Genomic DNA, 22,887 nt, shown 5'->3' with positions numbered 1-22,887 from the left:
TTTGCAATTAACTCCCTTTCTTTGGGACGCACTTTCCTCATCCATCAAATAGGGACTGCTGAACAGATCATGGTTTTCATACTCAACATTGCCTATTCCAGGGAGTTATTTTATGAGCCACCAAATAAAATGTAGATGAGGCCAAATGAGGATTTGTTTAATCTCATTTCATTCTGATTCAGATAAGACCTCATTTGAACCATAGTTTCATGACTAAAAACTGTTTAAAAACCTGAAAACCAGAAAATATAATTTTTAAAAATACTCCCTTCCAGAGATGTCTGGGTGACTCAGTCAGTTAACTGTCTGACTTTGGTTCAGGTGTTGATCCCTGGCTCAGTGGTGATTCCTGCCTTCTGGGTCCTGAGATCAAGCCCCGCATTGGGTTCCTTGCTTGGCAGGGAGCCCGCTTCTCCCTCTGCCTGCCATTTCCCACTGCTTGAGCTCTCTCTTTCTCTCTGACAAGTAAATAAATAAAATCTTAAAAAAATATATTCCTTTTCAGCACTAACATATTAAATAATTCAGTTTAAAGCAAAAGGACTAATCAGGACAAGGTCATAGATGCTAGAATAAGGAGATGATAGCAAGCTTATTTATGTGCTTTATTTATGCCTTAATTCATAAGCAAGATAACTAGTACTGTTATTATTTAACTCAATTGAAAAACTGTTATTTGACCAATTGACAATTCCTCAAAGCAGGGTGGTTCTAAAATTTTAAGAGCGTTTGATGAAAGAAACTGGTTTTTAATTTGCCATCTATTTCATGGACTAGATATAAAATAAACATATCTCATCTCTATAAAATATCAATGTTATCTGCATAATTAAATGAAAAATAAATTAAGAGCCTGTGTTCATACCACAGACTTGGGAATTCATATATCTGAAGTGAGAATAGTTGTAAATTTAGTAATTGTGTTTTATTCAGACCTACTGATAGTAAATAGCTTTATAATATCCGAGGTTATGTTTTATATACATTTTCATATAAGAAGTTTGGCAAGTTTTGTTTTCGTTTTTGTTTTTAGTTTTTTAATTTTTAAATTTTTTGGCAAGTTGTTTCTAATGACTTACTTACCACAACTAAGACTTCTGTTAGGTCCCTGGGTTAGGTAGGGTATGCATTAGCACTATGAACATGATTTTGTTTATTTTGGTTTTGTTAATTACAAAGCTGATAAGTGATATATTGTACCAAATTCAAACATAAATGAGACAAGATTTAAAACTGAATACATTTAGCTTCATGAAAACTTAGTATATTGCTCCTACCTTTTTTCATCTTGGTATTGGCTGATAGAATCTGTTGGGTCATAGACAGGCATCAGTCTATGGATGAGTGTTTAGAAAATCATTTTGCTAATTTTTCCTCCCTTGGAGGGGAAGATAAGATGATATACTAATAGAGCAGAGTATAACAAACTAACCAGAGGTTAGAACTCTGGGGTCAAACTTCGAGTATGAAACCAGGTTTTCACTGTGATTTTAGACATACTTAATCTCTTGTACCTCTGAGACTAGTGGAACTCCAGCTGAGCCTAAGCCCAGTTGCCAATCAACAGATTTGTGGAGCTAAGTAAATGGTTGTTGTTTTAGGTCACAAAGTTTTGGGGGTAGTTTGTTTATGTATACCACTAATACATGTTGTATGAATCAGACAGATAGGGTAGGTAAAATTGACCAAATTCATGTAATAGTAGCTGGGGCCACTAATGAATTTAAGTTAGTTCCATTTGATGCACAATTATTCTAGACCAGGAAAACTGATACACATATATTTTACCACGTCACTATTCTAAGAAAATTTACTTTGCTTATGACATTTCCTCTGGTTCTCTGCCACTAAATATAATGTTATAAAATCAATATTGTTTTCCTGGAATAAATATTTCTTAGTAATCTTCAAATATAGGAAACTTAGGCTCATATTTGAGCTTCAGGTTCTGATAGTCTACATGGCTCAAACTATCTTTGTCTTATCCAAACCTCCAGAAGACAAAGTCCTTTGAATTCCATTATCTATTTATAATTGCCTCTAGGTGGAGGTCATCCAGGATACTGAATCTTTGAGGAAACATTCATGTTTGTGAGAGATTCCAGACTTTACAACTTAAAATCATCCCGTATTCCATTTGAACTAAAGTTACTTCTCTTTTTTGTCATGGCTTGAGAAGCATCATTACCTCTTTTAACCAACAAAGGCTTAAATAATCTTAGGAAATGTTCTTGAAATTTATTCCTGGTCCCACATCAGCTTTTCTAAATATTTGGAGGTTAACACTAGAATAGCATGTCATGAAGTGTTCTATGAGTGTGCAAGGTGTGAATCTTCTCTTCACTTCCATGAACTTGAGCTGCTGTCTTTGATGAGTTTCATATTCCTAATGATGAAGTCAATTTCATACCTCATTTGATAGTTTTATGGAAAATTACTGCTTAAGAATAAAACACCAAAGATCTCCTACTTAAGACAGGAACCGGTATTATTGTTAAGATACAAGGAAAAGTATTATTGTTTCCTTGGGTATGGATGTGGGTAGGAGTATCCAGTTCTCATCATGGTTACCGTTAGATAAATTCTCTGCATACAGAGGTCCTATGAAAGTTCTGATTTTTGAGTGAATTAGTGTGAGAAACAACATATTTAAGTTATTTTCTAGTTTTCTGAGTTGGACAGCTAAGAAGAGAGGTGGTGCAGAAAAACATCACAAGAATTCTGCACCACTTCTTTGCAGAGCACAATTTAGCAGCACATAAGAAGAATGGGAGAGTAAGCTACACATGTTTTGGGAACATACAAGCAAACAAGGCGAGACTAGAAAATACAGAGATAATTTAGAGAATCCCCATGACTCTCTGCAGTATAGCCATATGCTATAAGAGAAGGAAATAGCATCCTTGTTTTAGAAACTTAAGTCTTTTTTCCTTAACCAAAATGTTTTGAATATGAATTAGAAAGTAAAATCAATGCTTCTTTTTATTAGATGGGAACTAGGATAATTATTTACATTGGGATTGCTAAGTGGCTTTAATAGTCATGTGTATGCTGTAGGTATTATCTTTTAGGGTATTACATTTTCCCCGCTAAACCTGTCATAAGAAACTGAAAAAGTATTAGAGGTAGAACAGTTACGTTACTGTCATTCAAAAGAAACTGTTCTAAGCTATCTTTGGCTCTCAAGCACGTTTAACGAAGCTTTTTTAATCCTAAGAATGTTGGTCTTTGGGTGAGGTCTTCAGTCTTTTATCTGAGAGCTATATATATGTGCTTGGGTATAATCTGTCAAAGGCATACTCACTTTTAGTCTAAATATGATTTGTAGGTCTAGTCCATATTCCTACAGCTGCCATAAAACATACAACTAAATCATATTAGATTAACACAGGCTGGTATTGACAGCCCACTGGGAACATATTGATTAGGTCCTCTTTCATGTTATTTGTTATGATTTTTCTTCTCAGTTTCATTTACTGGGAAGACACAGGGGAAGAGATTTCACCAGGAACAATGACAGTGCCTGTCACAAAATGTTCTCAATGTTTCCATTTGTTACTATGGCAGTGACAAAGAGGGTTCCAAATGAAAAGGCAGACCTGCTGTGACAAAGCACAGCAGGACAACAGGAAGAAATTTTCTCCTGACCTGGGAAATTAGGAAATCACACTTAGAGATTACAGAATTGTCTCCATTTCCAAGGGTACAATCGTAGTACTTGGGCTTTTGAGGGAGCATGTGAAAAGGGTAGTTCCATCAGGCCTGGCTACAGACAAATAAAGGGCAAATGTTACAGAGTGCTTAAGATCTCCAAATAGAACAAGGAGGCATGCTTGCAGAGGCTAGAGGGAATTGTCACTGTTACTGAACCCCCTGAGATGGAACTATGAATTTAGTTTATGTACATGTGGGGTACTCATTTTAAAATTATACATGAAAATCTATGATGTACTATAGTCATATATCTCTTACGTGGCTAATAAGAACACATGGCACTCTGGTACTAGGATATGTAATTAGCACATGATAGATGAAGTGATGCTTTACCCAAGAACTTGAAACGGGGACTGGAATACAGTTATGCAAAGTCACCAAAGACAGAAATATTCTTAAGCCAGCAAAACTTAAAAAGTAATAGGAGGAATAGATTATCTAAAGATAGAATGTGTCAATCGGAGAGGAGATATGTTAATCAGGCAATAAAATAGACCAAAGAAAAAGAAACTACATAATAAATGCAAAAGTTGCCATTGCCTCTTCATTCATGTTCAAGGTAGAGAAGTATGTTTCAATAGCTGGAGTATTTCCAATCCTAGTAGGAAGGCTTTCTTCCCTAGTGTAGAGATGGAAGTAGGGGTTTTTAACTAATGAATTTTTTTAGTACTTCCAACTGATAAAACCATCTCTATTGTAAGATGGGATGCATTAGCCTGGTGCTATTAAATGGTTGATTCATACAGCTCCTTGTATTTAGATTCCATGCTGACCCAGCAAGTTTATGATCTGTTTTTCTGTATCTCTGTAATGCAATCAATTCTACTGCTTAGCAAAAAAAGCTCCTGGTTCAAACTCACCAGGGACTATAGTCCTTCGATTATTTTCCCTTTCCCTTTTTTTTCCCTGCAACAGTCTTACCCTAGAGTCCTTAGAATCCTATCAGATAACAAAAGCTCCTGTTCAATACATGAAATCATCTATTCAGATAACAGAAAGATTCTCTTTGGCAAAACCCAGCTTTTGTTAGTAAGGCTGGTCTGTGGCTCTCTGCCCTAATGATGAGATTGCCCTATAAGTTTAGGGAAGCAATACAGTGCAGTGAGTAAGAGCACTGATTCTGAAGCCAGACTGCCTGGATTGAATCTTGGCTCCGCTACTCTCTAGTTATGAGACTTACTGGAAGTTACCTAATCCCTCTGTGTCTCAGTTGTCTCATCAGTAAAATGGGGTTATTAATAGCCTACTGTAGGGTCTTCTGGGTGGCTCAGTCGGTTGAGTCCTAACTCTTGATTTCAACTCAGGTTGTGATCTCAGGGTCATGACATTGAGCCCTGCTTTGGGCTTGGACTCGGTGGAGTCAGCTTCTCTCCCTCTCTTTTTGCCTCTCCCCCCTGCTCGTGCACACATGCTTACTCTCTCTCAAAGAAATAAATAAATCTTAAAAAAAAAAAAAAAAAGCCTTACTTCAGTGAGCTTTTATGAACATTAAGTGAGTTACTATATGTAAAATGCTGAAGATGCTTACTGGCTAGTAAGTGCTACATAAATGTTTTCTATTGCTATACTGTATAGCTTGACTTACACAGAATGTGCTAAACATGCCAACATAAGTATTTCAATGCTAAAATGACATTAGAGTGTTCATGTCATTGCATGACTCAGTCTTTCAGGATCTGATTATCCTGGAAACTGATCAGAGTAGGGTTAAAGTGAGAAAAATGGCTACCAGTAAAGCCCTGCCTACTGTCAGCCTGCCTTCCACTTTCTCTATAGTGATTTCAACAGCATGTAGTAAAACCTAGTGTTTGGATCCAAGGTATGATGAAAGTGAATTAAGTGAGGAAGCTGCCAACATATTACACAAGGGGTTGACAAATTAGAGCCTGAGGGCCAAATTCAGCCTGTGGCCTGTTTCTGTATAACTGGAGAGTTACAAAAGGTTTTATGTTTTTAGAATGTTATAAAAAACCTAAACCAATAGCAAGCAAGCACACAAACAAACAAAACAATAATAATATGCAATACAGCTTGTACAGGAGTTGCAAACCTAAACTATTCACTATCTGGTCCTTTACAAAAAAAAAACCAAAAACGCATGTGGCTCCCTGTTCCATACTCTTCCCTTACTATTTACTTCACTGTACCCTGACAATAAATACATAGGTATAGAGTGAGATTAAAAAAAGAGGCTGAAAATCCTATAACAGAGAGCCCAAGTGCTTTGGTGAGGTAGTTCATTTATTATCCTCACCACAATACAAATGGGTAGCTAGCTATTCCACTTCAGTACCTAAGAATGACTTCTCTCTCCCTCAGAAAGTCCATACATTCTTACCTAGTATTGGGAACATTATAGGTAGTTCGATGTTCATAAAGGAATCTGTTTTTACAGGGCTAGGTAGCCCAGGATCCAGGTCGTGACTAATTAGGTCACCATTGTATTTATGATGGCTTCACAATGTACCCTACTAAACATTAAAAAAAAACAACAACAGAATATTTACTGTTTTAAATATTTGAAGTACTTAAATAATGCACACACAAGTGGTAAGTTTAAAGGTTAGGTACCGAGATTCCTGATTTAATCAATTTTACACATGAAATCCATAGTGTAGGGGCTGGGAGGGGAAGAAAAAAATAAAAAGAAATCCATAGTGTTTCCTTAATGTATTACAGAATTTAGTCCAATTCTGGATAAGATATTTTTAGCCTACATGGATTTATAGGTCTGAAGAAATGCAGCTTAGGAAAAATAGCTGGAAAACATTCTAATAGATGAGGAGGCCTTTTAGAACAAAGACACAAAAGATACAAGCATGACAGTAAAGTAGAATGTTATCTGTGATATGTACTCTTTCCAAAGACTAGGGCATGAGGCATGCGATGAGTCTACTGGTTAACAGCTCATTGAAGAGTAGGCATGAAGTTTCAAAGAAGGAAATATGAGAAAGTTCTGTTGGTGAAAAAGATCCTTAAGACAAATGAGTATATTTGAAACAATACTATGTTAAAACTATCATATAATTTAAATTTCCCATGGCTCAAATTATCTTCCAAGGAAAGGAGGATAATCAATAGTCAATTCTATTTGCCTTTGTTCCTTGTTCAACTCAATGTTGTAAGAAATAAAGAGAGATCAAGAGGGACTCTTCTGGATTATCATTCAGGAATCTAAAGCGTTCTAGGGACCACTATCTAGCTTAACTACACTGAACTAGAAGTGGTTTAGACATATCAAAAGAACTTTTGAACCAGATTTTAGATCAATCTGATTCATCAAGCCAAGAATCTTCCAACTGTCTTCATCTTAGAGTACTTGTTCTAAAAATGACCTAGTTCTTAGAAATTTTGCCATTTTTTACTAACCCTGGACCAGAAAAAAATTTAACCCTTCCTAGTACATTTATGAACACTTAATTATTGCATTAGAAACAGATGTTTTAATCAAATGATACAATCTGAAGATATCATCCTTAGTTAATATTCACCACAACTTCTTTTAAAGAACAACAATGTGTCCACACTTAAGCCTGAAGGCCCAAGAATATACTATATACTGTACTTGATACAGCTTGTTTATGCAATATCCTCCTAGACACAACTAAACTTGTGAAAATGACTGGGGTACTGCACAACTGCAAATTATCGTTGAGCCCAAAATAAGTATTTTTCCTATAGTAAAATATCTTCATAATACAGCAATAGCAGCATATGAAAACAACATTAGGAGTTAATTATTTAAAAGATGAAATTATTAAATTCATAAATCTTGGCTATGTAGTAGAGGCAAGGGTTAAAGGAAATGTTTAACTTATAAGTATGAAATAAATGAATCCTTACCTCCCACAAATGCATCTCCAGCTCCATTGGTATCAACAATTTCTTTCTGGTCTTGATCCAAGACAGCAAAAGCGGTGACTTCACTTTCTGCAAGTAGAGCCAAAGAAAGGCAGACTGACGTCTCTTTGTAACACTCAATACAGAAACTCACCTAGTAAAGTCTGAAGCTCCTTCATCATTCATCATTCAAAGAGAGAAACAGCATGAGTTCCATACTCTGTACATGAGTACTTAGGAATTAGGGTATAAAGTCATCTGTAAACAATGCTTTTTTGGGGTAATTTTCAGCACACAGACACTGTATGTGTTTTGTTAGAGTTTATACCTAGATAGATCAAATATTGTGGGGATCATATATTGTGGGAATGGCTATAAACCACAGCAGTACATTTTTGGACAGTATAAATACTTGAACAGAAACTATGAGGCAAAGAAAGTGTTTTTAAGGACAGGATCTCTAATAAAGCTTCCAGCCTGACTGCATTCTTGGCAGTGAAATCTTGGATACAGTTAAAGAGCTGTAAATTTAAAATATATAAATAACAAGTCTTGGGTGTTTCTCTACAGAAAATCACAATGGCATAATAAAAACATAACTACTATTCTGTTATAATTCTTTATGCCAATGTTAAGAATTACTGATTTTACTTGGCTTATTACAAAAAACTGAATCCAGTTACTTTTTACAAAGGAGTCACTATTTCCTTTAAACTGTCTGTCAACTAGCAAGAGGGAAAGCCATTTACAACAAAAGGGACAGTGCAATGGGTTCTTGTCTAAAGTAGCCTAATACAGTCCTTTAAGCTTGGCACATGACAGTGTAATGGAGTTATCTGTGATGAAATCTGGCCATCTGCAAAAGATTGGACAGTGCTTTTTATTGGTGGCTGGAACTTCTGAAATCACAAATTTGTATCCGTCATGGGGACAGATGTGGCCAAAACTTGTAAACTTCAGTCTCACCTAAGATCGAGAGAGAGGGAAAAGGAGATACTGAGCAATGTAGGGTCTTAATAAAGAACCTAACAATCTCAAAGAGCATATTCTGTCCTTTGTTACCTGGTACTAATGGATATTTTCAACAGAGATAAGCACAGATATGATAATGAAAAAAAATCCTACTGGAAAGATTGACATTCAAGAAGACTCCATATCAGAAACATCTATTTAAACTCCTTAAGTGGGGCACCTGGGTGGCTCAGTGGGTTAAAGCCTCTGCCTTCAGCTCAGGTCATGATCTCAGGGTCCTAGGATCCAGCCTCTCATCATGTTCTCAGCAGGGAGCCTGCTTCACCCTCTCTCTCTGCCTGCCTCTCTGTCTACTTGTGATCTCTGTCAAATAAATAAATAAATAATCTTAAAAAAATTAATAAACTTCTTAAGTAACAAACTTTCCACACTTTGTAACACCAGGACCTACATGGTAGTTAGCAGGATCTTGATTAATTAGAAGTTAAGGCATAAATATCCAGGATTAAATTTTCTAGGGAGTATGCAGTACACACTGCTACACAGGAAAAAAAAAAGTAACCAGACTTTACTAGAAATAATTAAAAAAGGGCTACCGTCTGATTTAGGAAAAAGGACTATATCATAAATATTTATAAAGAAATCTGATTTTATTACTTCCAAATACAAGTCAGACTATAAAGAGAATTAACAACTATAAAGTCAGAACAAACAGCCACTAAATAAGTAAAATGAGCTAAGTGAATGACGCTATTTACCATTTATAATAGGGTTACATTATGTAATAATAAAATATGTCTATAAAACACTTTAGGTAATGTAAGTGTTAATTTTAGGATTAATTACTGGATTATAGATTTGAAAAATAATTACATACAAATGGTAAGTAAGCCATAATTAGATATAATTCCTTGAGTTTTTTGTTCGAAAAAATCATGGATTTTTTGTGGGGTAAATCTTTATTCATGAATAGAACCTAATTCAAAAGGGAAGAGATTAGTTTGAACTTTGTTCTTGAGAATCATCACTTCTTGGTCTAAACTACTGCAAATTCCAAATGAATGCAGTTTTCTGGATATACGTGTATATTCTTGAGATGTTTTATCCTTAGGTGATATAAAAGTTCAATTTCTTGTAATATAAAGAATTATTTTTAATCTTTTCTACTTTTTTTTAATGTTCAACTAGCCAGCATATAGACATCATTAGTTTTTGATGTAGTGTTCAATGATTAATTAGTTGTGTATAATACCCAGTGCTCATCATTACATGTGCTCTCCTTAATACCCATCGCTGGGTCACCCTCTCCCCCACCCCCTCCCTCTGTAACCCTCAGTTTGGTTCCCAAAGTCCAGAGTCTCTCATGGTTTATCTCCCTTTCTGATTTCTTCCCATTCAGTTTTCCCTCCTACCCCTGTGGTCCTCCATGCTATTCCTTATGTTCCATATATGGGTGAAACCTTATGATAATTGTCTTTCTCTGCTTGAGTTATTTCACACAACATAATCCCTTCCAGTTCCATCCATGTTGATGTAAATGGTGCATAATCATCCCTTCTGATGGCTGAGTAATATTCCAATTGTATACATGAACTACATCATCTTTACCTATCTGTTTATCTGTTGAAGGGCATCTCAGTGCTCCTTCCAGAGTTTGGCTATTGTGGACATCTTTTCAATTTATTAATGCAAATAAATATATAAGAATTTCAAGACTATACTTTTGTAGCGACATGGATGGGACTGGAAGAGATTATGCTGAGTGAAATAAGTCAAGCAGAGAGAGTCAATTATCATATGGTTTCACTTATTTGTGGAGCATAACAAATAGCATGGAGGACAAGGGGAGATGGAGAGGAGAAGGGAGTTGGGGGAAATTGGAAGGGGAGGTGAACCATGAGAGACTATGGACTTTGAAAAACAATCTGAGGGTTTTGAAGGGGTGTGGGGGGTGGGAGGTTGGGGTACCAGGTGATGGGTAATAGAGGGCATGGATTGCATGGAGCACTGGGTGTGGTGCAAAAATAATGAATACTGTTATGCTGAAAATAAAAAATAAATAAAAAAAAAGACTATATGAGAGCTGTCATGAATTGGTATGCATACAGTCCAGTCTCTATTATCTTCTGTATCTAGAGTTATATTATGAGAGCTCCTTTCAAAATAATGACCCTGAAAGTTTGCAAGATCCTGAAATGTGTTCTAAATTATTGAAGGATTAAATAATATTCAGTAATATTTAAGTTCAGTTACATAGCTGGAACTTTTTTTTTTAAGACTTTATTCATTTATTTGACATAGATCACAAGGAGGCAGAGAGGCAGGCAGAGGGAGAGAGGGGAAGGCAGGCTCCCCACTGAGCAGAGAACACAATGAGGGGCTGGATCTCAGGACCCTATGATCATGACCTGAGCCGAAGGCAGAGGCTTAACCCACTGAGCCACCCAGGCGCCCTGGAACTTCTGATTTTTTTGAAATGAAATGACTAAGTCAATTTATAGAGCTATTTATTTATTTATTTAAAAGATTTTATTTATTTATTTGACAGACAAAGATCACAAGTAGACAGAGAGGCAGGCAGAGAGAGAGGAAGGAGCAGGCTCCCTGCTGAGCACAGAGCCCAGTGTAGGACTCGATCCCAGGACCCTGAGACCATGACCTGAGATGAAGGCAGAGGCTTAACCCACTGAGCCACCCAGGCGCCCCTAATTTATAAAGCTATTTAAAACCCCCCACATGGGGCACCTGGGTGACTCAGTCCGTTAAGCATCTGACTCCAGATTTTGGCTCAGGTCATGATCTTGGGTTGTAAGATCTGCCCCACATTGTCTGTCTCTGCTCTCAGCATGGAGTCTGTTTGAGATTCTTTCTCTCCTCCCCTCCCCCATGCTCTCTCTCTCTCAAATAAATAAATAAATCTTAAAAAAAAACCCCACACATAAACCTACAAAACTAATTTCACTAGCATAACCTATCCGACAGCCTTCTAGACAATTTTTTTTTTTTTAGATTTTATTTATTTATTTATTTGACAGACAGAGATCACAAGGAGGCAGAGAGGCAGGCAGAGAGAGAGGAGGAAGCAGGCTCCCTGCTGAGCAGAGAGCTGCGGGGCTCAATCCCAGGACCCTGGGATCATGACCTGAGCCGAAGGCAGAGGCCTTAACCCACTGAGCCACCCAGGTGCCCCTAGACAATTTTTTTGTATGAACAGATGAAATACCTCACTAAATCTTAAGATACACTCATAGGCATGAATCTTATTCAGCCATTGAGGCCCAGAACACTCACTTGGACCTCATTTTCTTAGGTGTGAAATGGGCCTGGAGTAGCTGTGGGAAGAAGTAGCAAAAATAGTTTTATTAGTTGTAGAAAAACACATTCTGATCAAATGCTTCTAAATAAGAGTTTAAGATAAGTTAGAGCCTTTTATTCTGGTGATTTATTCATTCCATAACTGAAAATCTGTATGTCCTATTCCCTTTCACCCATTTTGCTAATCCCCCTATCTCACTTCCCCTCTGGCAACCATCAGTTTGTTCTCTGTATTTGTAAGTCTGGTTCCGCTTTTTGTTTTTTTTATTCATTTGTTTTGTTTTCAGATTCCACATATAAGTGAAATCATATGGTATTTCTCTTTCTCTGACTTCTTTCACTTAGCACAATACCCTCTAGGTCCATCTATGGTGTTGCAAATAGCCAAAATCTCATTCTTTTTATGGTTCCATAATATTCCAGTACACACACACACACTATGTCTTTATCCATTCATCTATAAGTGGACCCTTGGGTTGCTTTCATATCTTGGCAATTGTGAATATAGTTCATGGTACTGGAATAGTGTTGTATGGTGACAGATGGCAGCTACATTTGTGGTGAGCGTAGCATAATACAGAGCCATGGAATCACTCTGTTGTACACCTGAAACTAATGTAACACTGTGTGTCAATGATACTCAGATAAAAAGTTTTTGAAAAGTGAAGTGTATAATGTGGGGAATATTACTAATACTATATGGAATTACTAATAAAAAGAATTAGTGATTTTTTTAGACCTTATGATCTTTTTTTGTTGTTCAAGTTGTTTTTTGTTTTTTGTTTTTTTAAGATTTTATTTATTTATTTGACAGACAAAGACCACAAGTAGGCAGAGAGGCAGGCAGAGGGAGAGAGGGAAGCAGGCTCCCTGCTGAGCAGAGAGCCCGATCTTGGGCTCAAACCCAGGACAATGGGATCATGACCTGAGCTGAAGGCAGAGGCTTTAACCCACTGAGCCACCCAGGCACCCTTCATTCATTGTTAAAGATTTTATTTTTAAGTAATCGTTACACTCAACGTGGGGCTTGTAGTCACAACCTGGAGGACAAGTCGCAGGCTGTACTGACTGAGCAGCCAGGAACCCTAAATGATAATTTATATCTTAAAACAAAACAAAACAAAAAAACGCAAGTCAGAACCATTGTTTCTCAAATCTTTCCAAACTTTTTGTTAAGTGAGAAGTGAAAGGATTGGTAATACTTATTATTCATATTTTCCAGTTTTCTATAAAACCACAAAATCACGAGCTTCCTTAAGCAGACAGGAAATAAAAAAGAGCAATTCCGTTGATACCAGAGTTGCTTGGTATTGTTGATTAGATAAGATCCGCAGGGCACCTTCATCAAGAACAATGAAATTTAGCTTACTTAAAATACAAAGTAATAAAAATCAAACATTCCCTGGACACTTTATATAAACAAATAACTTACTTTTCACTTTACTATGATGTAAGTTTCACTACCTAACTTAGAAGGGCAGTTTGTGTAGAGTCAAACATCCTCCCATGTGTGTAATGTTATGTCAATTATGGAAAAACAGCAAGTCCGTACAATATCTAACTGAAAAAATGGTAAGAAAATTCAGTCACTCAATGCCAAACCACCAGATTAAATGCTTCTGTAGCCTTACCGCTACTAAATTAACTATGTATTTTAGCACTATATACCTATAGCCCCATGATAATTAATATCCTGAGAAAACTTTGTTCAAGATATGTTAAAATGCCATGTTTTGTCACTACCCTTTTTTTTTTTTTTTGACGTCACCTCTAAAGTGTAGGAAAGATGGATAGCAGGATGAGGTATTTTCAACCTCAAGGTAGACTGTAGTCACCATGTCTGCCCCTGCCTCTGATTGAGCATCACCAGGCTTGGAAAAGACAGAAAAGTGATGGCAAAATCTTCACCACAAAGTGAGAAGTATGACTAGGTAAGAAACAGAACTCTTGCGATTCTTAGAAGAGGCTTCTCTACTTTGGCCATTTCTTATAATGAAGTATTTTCCAGAGTATTAATGTTTTTGTTTGTTTGTTTGTTTTTAACCCTTTATTTGGAATTAATTTTAAACTAACAGGAAAGTTTGATGAAAAATACAGAGAACTCCCATATAACATTTATCTGGATTTACCAGTTTTTAACATTTTGCCAAAATTTTTTACATCAATCCTTCCATATATATGTGCATATTATTATTTATTCTTTCAGGCCATATGAGCATTAAGTTGGTTATATAATTCCCTTTACTTCTTAATAATTAAGTGTATATTTCTAAGAAAAAGGATCATCTTTTAGGTAACCATGATAGAGTTGATAAATTTAAAAACTTAATATTGTTATTTTATCTAATCTATATTCCATATTCCATATTCCAATTTTATTTTATTTTATTTATTTATTTTTAAGGATTTTATTTATTTATTTGAGAAGAGAGAGTGAGAAAGAGAATGAGAGGGGAGAAGGTCAGAGGGAGAAGCAGACTCCCCATGGAGCTGGGAGCCTGATGTGGGACTCGATCCCGGGACTCCGGGATCATGACCTGAGTCGGAAGGCAGTTGCTTAACCAAACTGAGCCACCCAGGCAGCCCATAATCCAATTTTATTAATTGTCCTAGTGTCTTTTACAGTTTTTTTCCACCCACAACACGATCCAGTCCAGAATCACATATTACTTTTAGTTGTGTTTGTTTTTAGTTTAACCTTTTGTTTCTGTTTTTTTTTTTTTAATTATTTTTTTATTTTTTTAGTTTAACCTTTTGAATAGGTAATGCATACATATAGCTAAGAAATACAAATTTATTAAAAAGTATCCTATAAAAAAAGTCTTTCTCACTTCTTATCTCCTATTCAACCAGTTTCTAATCCTACTGCTTTCTAACCTGATTATCACTGTTACCGCTTTTTTGTATATCCTAGGATTTCTCTTGCATATACAAAAGTAAACACACTTTTCTTTTTTCTTTTTATTTTTTCAAAAGATTTTATTTATTTATTAGAGATAGAGAGTGAGTGAGTGGAAGGGAGACAGAGAGAGAATCTGAAGTAGACTCTGTGCTAAGTGCAGAGCTGGATGTGGGGTTCAATGCCACAACTGCAAGATCATGACCAGAGCCGAAACCATCAGTCAAACCAAGAGTCGAGACTTAACTGACTGAGCTACCCAGGCGCTCCACCTTTTTAAATTCTTAAACAAAAAGGTATCTTTCTATGTAGGCTGCTCTGGATCATGTTTTTTCACTTGGAAATCTTTCTGTGTTGGTAAGCAGGGAATGTCTGCATTTTTATTGCTGCATAATAGTCCACTGTATGGATATACTGTAATTTATGTAAGCAGTCTTTTATTGATGGACTTCTAGGCTGTTGTTTTCAGTCTTCTGTTATTACACACAACATTCCAAAGCACTGATGTTTTTAAGTAGACCTTAAATTTAATTATTTTACTTAAAAACCAAGTCAATTATTTCATTCCTAATTTTATAGGGACCTGACATAAGAAAACCAAACTATTATACAAAGAGCATGAAATATTCCTGTGTCAAAGAATAGAAAAAAAGTGAGGATCCAGGAAATGCTTTTCTTTTCATAAGGATACACATACCAGGATATGAGCAAAGACACCCTGTTCAGACTGCCCTAATAAACAGGGTAATGAAACAGATGACAAATTTTACTAATAATAGAGATTTATAGAACAATCCTAATTAACAAGGACTTTTGGGGGAATGAAGAGGTCTGGGTTAATTTAATTTTCTGGTTAACTAAAGAAAAAGCAGAAAGTCTTTTTAGTTAGAAATCTTTCTAAATGTATTAATATAATAACATACCATGACATCCCTGCTTTAATTAGTTTAGTTTATTGAACTGAATGAAATTTTTCTTTGATAATAGAGAAACGTACGGCACATGTTAATGTCATTATTCTGAACATCAATTCCTATTGTAGCTCCAAAGGTGTAAGTGCTTTCATGAAAGGCAGGATAAATAGAATGGTTAGAAGAACACTGGATTAGGACTCAAAAGACCCATGGTTTTAGTCTGGTTTTGATTCAGCTACTTTATTCAACAAATGCTTATTAAGAGCTTTTCATGTGTCAGGCACTCAGAGACTGGGAATATAGATGTGAATAGGACAGACAAAAATCTTGCTCTCATGGGACCTACATTCTCGTGAGCATAGACAGTATACAAGTAACAACAACAACAATAAAAATGAACAAGATAATTGGAGATAATAATAAATGTCACAAGAAAAACAAAACAGGATGATTTGATTAAGTATGACTGAGGAGGTGAATTCATTTCGATGGGTGTTACTTCTTTGCTGAGGAGGTGATGTCTGAATTGAGACTTCAGTAGCAAGAAGGAGCCAGCCATGTGAAGATCCAGGTGCAGAATACACAAGAGCAAAGGCTCTGGTCTGGCAACAAGCATGGTGAAGTTAAGCCTGTTCAGGGTTAAGAAGGCCACTCTAACTATAGTGTAGTGAGTGTGGGGAGATCTGAGTGTGTGTGTGCATGTGTTATGTGGGGAGGGAGTTGGTAGAATTTCATTCTATGTAAAATGGGAAACCATTGGAAGGTTTTAGTTTTTTAAAAAGATTTATTTATTTATTTTAGAGAGAGGGAGCATGCATGTGGGTGCACGATGGGGTGGGGGGTAAGGGGCAGAGGGAGAGAGTGAGAAAGTGTCAAGTATACTCTGCTGAATGCAGAGCCTGATCTGGGGCTGGATATTAAGATCCTGAGATTGTGATCCTGAGATCACAACCTGAACTGAAACCAAGAGTTGACACTTAACTATGCCACAGGCACCCACCATGGTGAGGTATTAAGCAGGTGAGTGACATGATCCTATCTTTGATTTAAAAAGATTATCTGGCAGGGACAGAATGGTGGGGATTTGGAGTAGAGTCAATGATGCTACTTTTTAAGACCTTGCACAAGTAACTACGCAACCTGCCCAAGTTTAACTATACTTAGAAGATGAGAGGAATGCATGGGTGGCTTAGTCAGTTAAGCTTGGGACTCTTGATTTCAGCTCAGGTCATGATCTCAGGGTCATGAGATTGAGCCCCATGTTGGGCTCTGTGCTCATCCAGGAGGCTGCTTAAGGTTCTCTTTCTACCTCTACCCCACCCCCTACTTGCATACATGTGTACTCGCTCGCTCTCTCAAATAAAAACATTTTTAAAAAAAGGAAAATGATAATAATCGTTCTAGCTATTTCCTGAGGTTCTTATATGGATTAAGTATTAACATTATGAAAGCACCCTTTCAAATATAAAGTACTATACAAGTTTTTTAAATTCTTAAATACAGTTTAATACTTTTCTCCATTTCTGTGTATCACAACACAAAGATTTTGCTGCTCAGGATCTCTTATAGAGAGGGGCTATGTCCCCCCACCCCATTTATGTGTTTGTAGGTGTAAATGTAATACATGTTGGTATACACTGGTACATAATTTTATAAAGTGTTCTTAGGAGCTTATTTTCTTCAATCAGGTAACACTTATTTGTAAGCACTTGCCATGTGCTCCTTATACTCTGCTAGATCCTTCGGGGGAGACATGGGAGAAATATCAAGACATCATCTATCTTCTGAAACAATTTATTATCTAGACAGAAAGAGAAATCTAGCACATGTGAAAGAATTTGTGAATATCATACAATGTAATATTTATTATAACTGCAACAGGAGTTTAAAGAAGGAAAGAAACAATGTGAGTTTAATTAACTGGAGTCTTCATGAAGAAGACTGAACTTAAGCTAGGTTTTGAAGATGTGGATAGTGAAGAGGAGAGGAAATAAAGGTATATATATTCCAGGAGGCACAGAGAAAGATACAAGTTTAAATGTAAGGTAAGAAAAGAAATAATGCAAGATGGGTGGGGTCCAGCCATCTCAAGGAAGACAAATGTTTAGATTTAATACATCAAACAATGGGATGCAACTGCAGTTTCTGAGCTAGCAAAGTGACACTGAAATGCTTACTGTGCACCAACTGCTTTATATGCTTCCTATCATGTATCTTTCACTGCAATCCCACGGGTTAAGTAGTATTGACCTGACTTTATAAATGAAGACACTGAGGCTCACAGAGGTTGTCAACTGCTCAGGGTCCTGTGACAAAGAATTTTGGGACCCCCCCTAAAAAAAATGAGAGAATAAGATGGGATTCCAAAGTTACCATTTGAGCAATGTTGCTATCATTTATTTCTGAAAAAAGGGTGATTATGGAAAAAAAAAACCAAGATTTTGATTAAGCAGTATGCAGCAGTTATCTGACATTTAAATTCCCATTCTAAACCTTGTACTGGTAACTAAATTTGACCAAATTAAGTAGATAAATACTCCACAGAGGACAGAGGCAGTATAATATTGTATTAAGAATATATATCAGACTGCTTGGGTTCATATTCCCAATTACTAGTAAATTCCCATTTACTAGCTCATAACCAAATCAAACTCTTTATGCCTCAATTTTCTCATGTGCAAATAGGGACAATAACAGTAATTATCTCATAGTGTTTCTGTGAGGCTAAATCAGTTAATAAATAGAGAGCAATTAGAGCAAAAGTTGGCACATAGTTAGCATTTAATGAATAAATGGACAAGAATATTATTAATTTTAAAATAAGACTCTTGGGTATAGGGGATTGAGATCACACTTAAAATTGCTCCTACTGAAGGTATGGTTTTGATATGGAACACTACTATCGTTGTTTGCAGTAAAGCCTCCCAGTTTGTTCATGTTTTCTTTGAATTTTCTACAAATGTTTCAAGTAAATGTCAGTTAAAATCTTCAGTGCTGAATATAGACAGGTAAGAAAGTAGAAGAGTGTTTGCTTTGAATATGAGAATAGTTTTCCATAGAAAAGTAACTGAAGTGGAGCCTGGGTGGCTTAGTTGGCTAAACATTTGACTTCTGGTTTCAGCTCAGGTCATGACCTCATGGGTTGTGAGATGGAGCTCTGCATGGGGTTTCATACTCACCTGGACATCTGCGTGAAGATTCTCTCTCTCTGTCCCTACCCCCACTCATGTGCAAGTGCATGCTCTCTCTCTCTAAAGTAAATAAATAGATCTTAAAAAAAAATCATTAGAAAAGTGACTAAAGCCAAAACACAATGATAAATGGAATTACTGCTTTAAAACCTAATTTCCCCTTTGTTTGGTGTCTGCCTGCCTTCCTTCCTTCCTTCTCTCCGAGGTTTCTGATACCTTTAATACGTTCACTACATGAAGCATATCTCTTTAACTTTACATTAAGAAGTTCATTCAAACTGTTCTCTCTCTGTTTTTTTCTATGCACTTGCTCCATTCTCATATCTATAAAAACTGGCTTCTTCTGTGGCTTAGCTTGTATGTCACTGGTCATCTATGGACTGTCTAACCTTGTTGAGATTCCTAGCCCTGATTCAATCAGCTGTGTGGATTCATGGCACAAACCTTGCCTACTTAGGTAAGAAGGCATACAGGAAAGGCAATTTGACTGATGATCCTTAGTACCCAGAACTATGCTTTGTGCATTGTAGGTGCACAATTTGTTGAATGAAGAGACTGATTTTTCATGAGTAAAAATCTGATCATGCTATTCTGTTACAAACCCTTTGATGGTCTCTATTGAAGTCTTAACTCTAGGACATTAATCTAGCCTGCTGTTTAATCCTTATCTTTCATCATTTCCTGAGCTGTGACTGTTTCTCTGTCATGCTCATAATTTTTCAAACGTGTCACGCTGTTCAAAGATTTTATTTATTTGACAGAGAGAGATCACAGGTAGGTAGAGAGGCTGGCAGAGAGAGAGAGAGAAGCAGGCTCCCCGCCGAGCAGAGAGCCCGATGTGGGACTCGATCCCAGGATCCTGAGATCATGACCTGAGCTGAAGGCAGTGGCTTAACCCACTGAGCCACCCAGGCGCCCCATGTCACGCTTTTCAAAATACCTATGTACATAATACCTGCTTTATTGCTCAAATCATCTTTCACTATTCATTCCAAATCTCAGTTAGGTTGTCTTCTTGGATGCAGTTTCTGACTTCTCAAGGTCTTGCTTAGAAGTAGAGCTAACTGCTTCCTCTTTATGCCATCATTTATAACCTTCACGTATCTCTAAGAAAGGATTTATCATATTTATAGTTTTACTTTATTTACAATCATTTTTCTCTACTAAAATATGAGCTCTTTGTGGGTAGGAATCACGACTTAATCATAGTCCTAGGATGCAGTAAGTGCTCAAAGACAGTTATTGCTGAATGATTATTTCTACTAGATTTTAATTTCCTTTAAGACTGGTCTCTTTTCGGATGTTGGCGAGGATCTGGAGAAAGGGGAACCCTCCTACACTGTTGGTGGGAATGTAAGCTGGTGCAGCCACTCTGGAAAACAGTATGGAGGTTCCTCAGGAAGTTGGAAATAGAGCTAGCCTATGACCCAGAAATTGCACTAATGGGTATTTACCCCAAAGATACAAATGTAGTGATCTGAAGGGGCACGTGCACCCCAATGTTTACAGCAGTAGTGTCCACAATAGCCAAACTATGGAAAGAGTCCAGATGTGCATCGATAGGTGAATGGATAAAGGTGTGGTACACACACACACACACACACTGGAATACTACACAGTCATCAAAAAACCACAAAATCGGGGCGCCTGGGTGGCTCAGTGGGTTAAGCCTCTGCCTTCGGCTCAGGTCATGATCCAAGGGTCCTGGGATCGAGCCCCACATTGGGCTCTCTGCTCAGCGGGGAGCCTGCTTCCTCCTCTCTCTCTGCTTGCCTCTCTGCCTACCTATGATCTCTGTCAAATAAATAAATAAAATCTTAAAAAAACCCTCACAGAATCTTACCATTTGCAATGGCATGCATGGAAATAAAGGGTATTGTGCTAAATGAGATAAGTCAATCAGAGAAAGACAATTATCATAAGGTCTCTATGATATGAGGAAGCTGAGTGGCAGGGTGGGGGTTGTGGGGGGTAGGGAGAGAAACCATAAGAGACTCTTAATCTGAGGAAATGAACTGAGGGTTGTTGGGGGCCTAGGGGAAGGGATAGGGTGGCTGGGTTATGGACACTTACACATCAGTGTAAGACTGATAATTCATAGACCTGTATCCTTGAAGCAAATAATACATTATATGTTAATTTAAAAATTTTTTTAAAATAAATATATTTTTTAAAAAGACTGGTCTCTTTTTCATGTAGTAAAGTATGAACTCATGATGTATTTTCTGAATGAATTTTGAATAAGTGGTACCTAATTATAACATACTTCTCTAGGTTAGTTTATTAAACCAAGTAAACTAAAGGTTATAGTTGTCCATGATCCTGTGTTTTAGAGTTATGAGGATTAATCTAGCATTCTAAATGCTTATATGAAAAGAAATCATAAAAGTACTTGAAAATCAGAGGGTAATACACTATTTCAATAGTGAATAAATTCCACCTTGTGTAACTTTTCCTAAAAATCTTTCCAGATCTAACTGTGCTAAACACATCCTGGAGAAATAATAAAAATATATGATTGGCACCTTCAAGCAAGTTGCTTTCCATAATTCACGAATGAAGGCACTTTTATGTATCTTTTTATGATTCAATAAACCTAGGTTCAGATCCTGTTTAAAGATAGAAGGTTCTGATACAGGGACTTGGAGTTAACTTTTAGATTGCATCAAACCAGTGTAATCAAATCTATCATAGTGACAAGGGTAGGGTTCACCTCGTGAAGATACCATATAAGTCCAACCAACATCTGTATGTACACGATTCTTCCTTATAAATAAATCATAGGCTGTTAAAACTAGAGCAGGAATAGGCATTTGTTACATAATTTGGACCAAGGCCATGGTTATGAAAAACACCGAGTGACCAAACATCAAACATTTTCTTAAATATTTTGTGTGTGGTTTTGTCCTAATCACTGCAGTAGGAGGATACAGGACATTACTGATATTCTAAATGTACCCCTTCTTAATGTCGTGTATTTCCTTCAGGTACAATAGTGAAGATTTTCAAAACGATATGCATATGCAAAGCTGTTTTCTTTTATTAAAGAAAAAGCGATCTATGCCACTACTTCTAATCATGGACTTCCCATTAGTAAGATTTCTGTCTGAATTGTTGACAATGGCAATGGCAAATGTTTATGAAGTTTATGAAGGAAAAGTTGCATCAGATATGACGGGACCAGTGCCTCCTTTTTTCTTTTCATAGACTAGAAGAAATCTTAGAGCAAGAAAGCAATGCTGAAATATCACTGACATTTTAGTGCAATCTGGTTTGCAGGAATGATAATGCTTCAAGGTACTGCCATAGATTTATGCTGAAAGAAAAAAATTTTTAAAAATATTTATTTATTTATTTGACAGACAGAGACAGTGAGATAGGGAACACAAGCAGGGAGTGGGAGAGGGAGAAGCAGGCTTCCCGCTGAGCAGGGAACCCGATGCAAGGCTGGATTCCAGGACCCTGGGATTGTGACCAGAGCTGAAAGCAGACGCTCAACGACTGAGCCACCCAGTTGCCCCAAGAAAAAGGTTTTTAAAATATTCTATACTGTACAATAAGGTTAACATTCCCCAAAGTATGAGGTCAATTTCAATGGATGCGCTGACAAACATGGATAAAAGTTATAAGAACTATCGTCCACTACACTAAATTGGAATCACAGATAACTTGATAACTTGCAGTATAGTGATAAACACCAGTAAACAACCATTTTACCCAATTTAAACAGAATACTTTTCTTTATTGAGTCATTTGCCTATCTCTCTTGCACTTAAAAGTAGATTAAAATGTGTAAATGTATGGTTAATTACCTGTTAAAAAAAACCCTTCTCAAGTACCATATTTTACAATGCTTTTAAAGGCTGGTTGTATTTTTGCAGCCTCAGATATTTAACAGTTGCAGGAACAGTTTAAGGATAATACTCATGCCCATCAGGAGCTTAAGAAGAATGGCATAGTCCTATTTATTAAACTGATAAAGACCCCATGTCAAAGCAGGCTGGTGTTTGTCATCTAAACACTGTGCCAATTACAGCAGTTC

At 36.7% G+C, this 22,887-nt stretch overlaps 1 protein-coding gene across 3 annotated transcripts in view; it reads right to left on the bottom strand.

The window, feature by feature from the left end:
• The window catches only part of ADK (adenosine kinase), a 532,452-nt gene that overhangs the window by 26,425 nt on the left and 483,140 nt on the right, over positions 1 to 22,887 (bottom strand). For all 3 annotated transcript variants that reach the window (XM_059397858.1, XM_059397861.1, XM_059397859.1), the window contains one exon: positions 7,558 to 7,644. In XM_059397858.1, coding sequence (XP_059253841.1) covers positions 7,558 to 7,644 — 87 coding nt within the window. The remainder of the gene's footprint in view (positions 1 to 7,557; positions 7,645 to 22,887) is intronic.

This window comes from Mustela nigripes, chromosome 4, assembly GCF_022355385.1.
Source record: "Mustela nigripes isolate SB6536 chromosome 4, MUSNIG.SB6536, whole genome shotgun sequence".
Taxonomy (NCBI): Eukaryota; Metazoa; Chordata; class Mammalia; order Carnivora; family Mustelidae; genus Mustela; species Mustela nigripes.
The sequence above is the reverse complement of the archived record's forward strand: the minus strand, read 5'-3'. Positions and strand labels throughout refer to the sequence as shown.